Source organism: Gadus chalcogrammus, chromosome 15 (genome assembly GCF_026213295.1).
Source record: "Gadus chalcogrammus isolate NIFS_2021 chromosome 15, NIFS_Gcha_1.0, whole genome shotgun sequence".
NCBI classification, from domain to species: domain Eukaryota; kingdom Metazoa; phylum Chordata; class Actinopteri; order Gadiformes; family Gadidae; genus Gadus; species Gadus chalcogrammus.
Window position 1 is genome coordinate 9,294,872 of NC_079426.1, and position 6,209 is coordinate 9,301,080.

Sequence of the window (6,209 nt, forward strand, 5' to 3'; positions counted from 1 at the left end):
ACCATGAGGGACATTATTTTCAGTTAATTTATTTTACTTTTTTTTTTTTTTTTACATTAATTAAACCCCTCTCGAAGAATGGCATTTTAGATTACACCACGCCTTAGGAGAACTGGTTTGACCGAAATGAACACACCCCATGTATGACTGCATGTCATACACGACTTCAGAGTTTCACTCAAGCAGCCCACATCTCTCGCTCAAGGTATCAGCTGCGCAAAGTGTCATCTTTTCAACAGTGGACCAGTTCTTAACTTGTATCGCTCCTGTGATTTAGTCGATATAGTAGTATTCAGCTTGGGACCATCATACCTAACGATCAACTCGACCACCATTCATTCATAATTCTGCCAAAAGGAAGAAAAAAAAGAGGAAAATGTCGCGCCAAAGTACCCTGGACTTGGACCGCTACAGCAGCCTGAGTAACAGTCAGACCCGCCGCACAACCACCAACAGCACCAAGACCAGGAGCCTGTCCCGGGGACAGGAGAGGACCGGGGATGTCATGTGTGACTTCTGCACTACCAGAAAGGAGCGGGCGGTGAAGTCGTGCCTGGTGTGCCAGGCCTCCTTCTGCGAGGACCACGTCCAGTCCCACTACGAGTACCCGGCGCTGATGAAGCACAAGCTAGTGAAGGCCACGGGTCAGATGAGGGAGAAGCTCTGCGCCCAGCACGATAAGCTACTGGAGGCCTACTGCCGCACCGACAACACGTCCGTGTGCGTCCTTTGCATGATGGACGAGCACAAACACCATGACACCGTTCCCGCCGGGACAGAGAGGACCGAGAAGCAAGTGAGTGAATCTCACAATAATATGATGAAATATTTAGGATGTTTAGGTTTAAGAAGCAGATAGAGGGTCAGTGTCAGAGGTAGGCTGCGGACTTTTGTGATCGAACGATGGGCCGACTGGGAGTCCAACACCCTAGCCACCACCACACCCCTTTAGTTTAAGTTAGAACTTGCCAATCTTATCATTATAGAATAATACAATTGGTAAAATATAGCTCCATATTGTGTTATTTTAACCTGAATTGGTCATTCTAAATGTATTTTTTTGTTCTCCCTCCAGAAACAGCTTGGCAATACTCTTCACAAATCTCAACAGAGGATTGACGGGCGAGTGAAAAAGTGGCAGGACCTCAAACAAGCTGTGGAATCAGTAAAAGTGAGTGTGACGTTGTCAGCCGAGTCTAGTGTACCCTGTACAAATCAGATGAACACATGTTCCATCTGATCAAAACAAAGAAGTGTTAATTATTCCCCATGAAATCTCAAATATAATAACCTTTTTGAGCGTTTTTTTTATACTTTAACAGCATTCAGCCCAGACAGCCCTGGATGAAAACGAACGTATCTTCACTGAGATTCTGCGCACCGTGGAGAGGAAGTTCATCGAAGTACGCGAGATGATCGAATCCCACGAGAAGATCACTATTTCAAGGGCCGAGATACTGCTTGACCGCCTGGAGGAGGAAATAACCCTGATGAGGAAGAAACACAACGACCTAGAGAAGCTCTCACACACTGACGACCACATCCACTTCCTCCATGTGAGTCTGAGTCTGAACCTTATCCAAGGTTTCAGTCTTGCAAACAAGCGTTTGCCTTAATAAACTACAATTCACGTGTGTGTGTGTGTGTATGTACACACATTTACATAGCAGATGTTTATATTTAACAAATGTGATAAGAGTTTTTGGTGGTGCAGGCACAAAATTGCATTTTGTGGATGTGTGTGTGTGTGTGTGTGTGTGTGTGTGTGTGTGTGTGTGTGTGTGTGTGTGTGTGTGTGTGTGTGTGTGTGTGTGTGTGTGTGTGTGAGTTTGTGTGTGTGTGTGTGTGTGTGTGTGTGTGTGTGTGTGTGTGTGTGTGTGTGTGTGTGTGTGTGTGTGTGTGTGTGTGTGTGTGTGTGTGTCTGTGTGTCTGTGTGTCTGTGTGTGTGTGTTAGTGATTGGGCTGTGGAGGAGGAGGGGAGTGGATCAAGATGGTGTCAGGAAGAACAATCATAAAGATTGTTCCTAGTTTCACCTTTCCAGTTAGTCTTGTTTTAGAAAGCAGCTTGTGCTTCACTTATCCCTTTTGTTTTTACTGGCTCCGATATGGGATGGTTCTCAGCTTCTTCTGTAATTCACTTTGGATAAAAGTGTCTCAGTTATGTAAAAATAAATTTTTGCTTTCACTTTGGTTTGATTCTTGGACCACAGAGTTGGCAGGCTCTGTCTGGACCATCAGGATATGAGGACCTCAACAACGTAGTAGTAGCTCCCAACTACTCCTTCGAGGCCACCAAGAGAGCCATCGCTGCCCTGAAGATGGAGGTGGAGGAGGCCACCAAGGCAGAGACCAGCAAGATCTCTTCCGCAGGTTCCTACATTTAAATGAAGTAAAAGTTATTTATTTGGGCTTTAGTTGACATTGAAACTGATAAAATCCAATATGTTTCCTTCACATGTCCCACATAGTGAAAGAGGTGCACATAACAAAACAAATGGACACGAAGACAGAGAGAGCAGATGACACAGTAGTGGTCAGCGAGCCTCGACGGGAACCACAACGGGAACCACAACGGGAACCACAACGGGAACAACAACAACAACAACAACCAAGGACCAGACAAGATTTCCTCAAATGTGAGTTATAGTTAATTTTGTTAAAAAAAAGAAAGAATATATATATATATATATATATATATATATATATATATATATATATGTATGTTGTTATTATCATTGGCTGCTTTGCCTTTTTCGACATGTTAGCACCTTAGACTACTGTTGTAGTGAAACAAAAGAAACGACCAACACCGGAGAGGTAGAAGTATGTCCACTCGGAGAACAGGTTTGAGGAGATGTCTAGAAGCAATCTGAAAACTTTGCATAAACTATCCAAATAAAGGGTATATTTGGGACAAAGCTAGAGTAGGATACACATCAAAAGCTTTCAGGTTCCATACTTTGACAAATTATCAAAGAAAATGATGTCACGCGTTATTCTGTCATGACTGCAGTGGTTCATGTTGACCCTAAGCAGTGTTGGTTGTCATGGTTTGGGTTTCAGTCACGTGACTTTAATAAGCACCTTGAAACAAAATGTTGCTTGTTAAAGGAATGTGTTCATTTTATAATAGTACACATTGAATATTATGTTAATTATATTGTATAATAATATAACATATGTTAATTATAATGACCACTTTCTTTCCTTACCCCAAGCCAACAGTAATATCTTGATCTTTCTCACCACCAATGTATTTAGTAATATTTATGATAATTGGCAATGAATAATGTCCAAGACAGTAATACAACTGAACTAGAGGTAGAGAATAATCTTGATCGCCATATGGACTGCCACTGTTTTGTGAATGGTGTATTATCAGTAGCACGTTCATGGTGGTGCTGATTGTGATGGAGAAAGACCCCTCATATAATACAACACGATGAATTGCAGATCCTTACTATGGCTTATACCTTTGGTATAAGTCATAGTAACAGCCAAACAAGCATTATTCAAAGGAAATTTGTAAGCATATTTTTGCTTTATACTTTTTTATCTCCAGATCTCTTTGTAAAAAAATGTGAACCATGAAAGGTGACACAGAGATTCAGGAAGGGCATTGAGCAAGGCAATGCGGTGCTGTCAACATGTTGTTGTCCCGTGTTTTTCTAGATGCTTTCCAGTTGATCCTTGACTCAAACACCGTCCACCCTAATCTTCAACTCTCTGATGGAAACAAGACGGCTACCATGGTGCAGAACCCCAAAAATTATTCCAGCCACCCTGAGAGGTTTGACCAATGGCAACAAGTAAGATCTCTTGCAACTCTTTTGAATTTATTTTTTGAATGCACTGGTTGTACATTGTTATTGTAATGCTGTAAAGGACCAGTAGGGGTCATTGTTTAGCTAGCTAGTTCCACTGACAAATATAAGAATATAATCGGTTAACTTCCCCAAGAAGAAAAAAAGGTAGGCCTTTACAGGCCTAATTAAATGCTTATTGGCATATTATGACGTCCCTATATAAATTATTGTATAAATTAATAACGAGTCATTCTGGCTTCCATAAGGTTCTTGGAAGAGAGAGTGTGAGTGGCAGTCGTTACTACTGGGAGGTGGACTGGAGAGGGACGGAGACTGACGTCGCAGTGACCTACAGGGGCATCAAACGCAAAGGCAGCGGCAACGAATGCAGCCTTGGTTGGAATGAGAAGTCCTGGAGCCTCTATTGCTCGGAGTCCAAATACTCCTTTGTGCACAACAATAAGAGCACAGAGTTAGAGGTGCCAAGGTCATCCCGGGTCGGAGTTTACCTGGATTACAGAGCAGGGATCCTTGCCTTTTACAGTGTTTCTGAAAGCATGATCCTGCTGCACAAGATCCAGACTTCTTTCACCGAGCCCATCTACCCTGCCTTTAGCGTGTGGGGCTTCGGTTCTAGTATCAAACTGCTGTAGTGCAGGGCAGGCTATTTATTATACATGATATGGTTGGTTGTTGTTTTTTCTTTACAACTTTTTCTTCCATCATAAATGTTTACTGTTGGATTTTTTTTTTTTAAATGTATGATCATCAGACCTTTTTATCGTGTGTCTAGTTGAACAATAAGCAGTTAAATTATGTAATTTTGTCTACTGATCGGTGATCTGTTCCCCGCTGTTTTAACTTTCAGGTTTTATTGCATTTTGTGTATTTATTTTATTATTCATTTTTCGTTCAGTTGTATGAGGATTTCTCATCAACGTTGCAATGAGAAATCTACTCATGATTGGTCGGGGTTGGGGGATAATCTGATAGTCGATATTGTGGTGGGAATAACAGTTGAATAGGCTACTAATACAACTTTGAATAAAAAATAAATCAAAACTATATAGATGTTCTTATATGTTCTAATGTAAAGGTACATGTTTTGGTTATTACCCAGCTAGTCCAATTAGGTTACCAAACTGTCCGGGAACCTTTATTTAAATTATTGTTATTCCCGGCTGATCTAAAACTATCTACTACTATACTACTACTAAAACTATTCTTATATGTTCTAATGTAAAGGTACATGTTTTGGTTATTACCCAGCTAGTCCAATTAGGTTACCAAACTGTCCGGGAACCTTTATTTAAATTATTGTTATTCCCGGCTGATCTAAAACTATCTACTACTATACTACTACTAAAACTATTCTTATATGTTCTAATGTAAAGGTACATGTTTTGGTTATTACCCAGCTAGTCCAATTAGGTTACCAAACTGTCCGGGAACCTTTATTTAAATTATTGTTATTCCCGGCTGATCTAAAACTATCGTGCATAAAACCAATTAATGTTCAAGGAAGGTTATTTTCTTTCACGTTCCCAAACAGCAAGATCTTCTTAAAATGAAACAGATATCAGAGAAGACTGGTTTACCAAAGAGGCGACCAGCAGGATACTTCGGGGGTAGGCCTACGTCTATAAATGACACTCAAAAACGATAACGTCACGCGATTTGATGACTTTTGGAACGTTCATTCGAATAAATACAAAAAAAGAACATGACATGTGGTTTTAAGAAGGGTTTTGAAAATGATATTTGAACAAAGACATCTGCACAAACTTCTTTGAAGATTGGGAGGGTTACCTAAAAGGCCAGCTCAGGGGATCGTTATTAAAATGACTAAGAGTCCCAAATAACGTTAGCCTACTTCATGTGGTTATTATTACGTTTTGGGAACGCGACTGTGCAAAACAATTCTTCACATACTTAGAACGCTGTGGGAAGGTTATATATAACAAACAATAAATAGGCTTGAACCAGAAGTCATGCATAACGTTTGCACGTGGTAACGCACCAGTATCTTGCTGTCATTTCATTGTGAAGAGAAACTCAAGATCTGTAGAGCCCGCTGAACGCACAGACTCACGACGGGAGAGCGCCGAGGAGGGGAGCGCTCGTTTGCCTCATCGGACGCACCGAATAAACGTATATTCACGGGTCCTCTGCATTCCCAGAGCCACATATCATTTTAATTTAGATATTGTCCTTTTCATATCGTCATATTTAAGGAAAAATATGCAGCCCTATGTGATAATATGATCTAGTTCATAATATGAGATTGCTACATACGATAAAGCTGCAAACAGCTCTTTTATCGTACCCCATATTGTAAACTCCAGAGATTGCAGGGATGAGTAAACCCAACACACTCCCGTTCTTTAAGAGGAGGAGTTGGCT

General features: G+C 40.9%; 1 protein-coding gene across 1 annotated transcript; it reads left to right on the top strand.

Moving 5' to 3' along the window:
• Positions 1–153: 153 nt before the first annotated feature.
• Positions 154–5,920, top strand: LOC130405095 (tripartite motif-containing protein 16-like). Its single transcript, XM_056610062.1, has 7 exons — positions 154–796; positions 1,076–1,171; positions 1,323–1,556; positions 2,211–2,370; positions 2,469–2,636; positions 3,673–3,809; positions 4,073–5,920. The coding sequence occupies exons 1-7, from the start codon at positions 377–379 to the stop codon at positions 4,457–4,459; spliced, it is 1,602 nt and encodes a 533-aa protein (XP_056466037.1). The 5' UTR covers positions 154–376; the 3' UTR covers positions 4,460–5,920.
• Positions 5,921–6,209: the final 289 nt, after the last annotated feature.

Excerpts from the sequence above, each read along its gene's own strand:
- LOC130405095 (XM_056610062.1), top strand. The coding sequence starts at position 377 with ATGTCGCGCCAAAGTACCCTGGACTTGGACCGCTACAGCAGCCTGAGT. Across the intron at positions 1,172-1,322 it reads AAGCTGTGGAATCAGTAAAA|CATTCAGCCCAGACAGCCCT; the intron begins GTGAGTGTGACG and ends ATACTTTAACAG. Across the intron at positions 3,810-4,072 it reads GGTTTGACCAATGGCAACAA|GTTCTTGGAAGAGAGAGTGT; the intron begins GTAAGATCTCTT and ends GGCTTCCATAAG.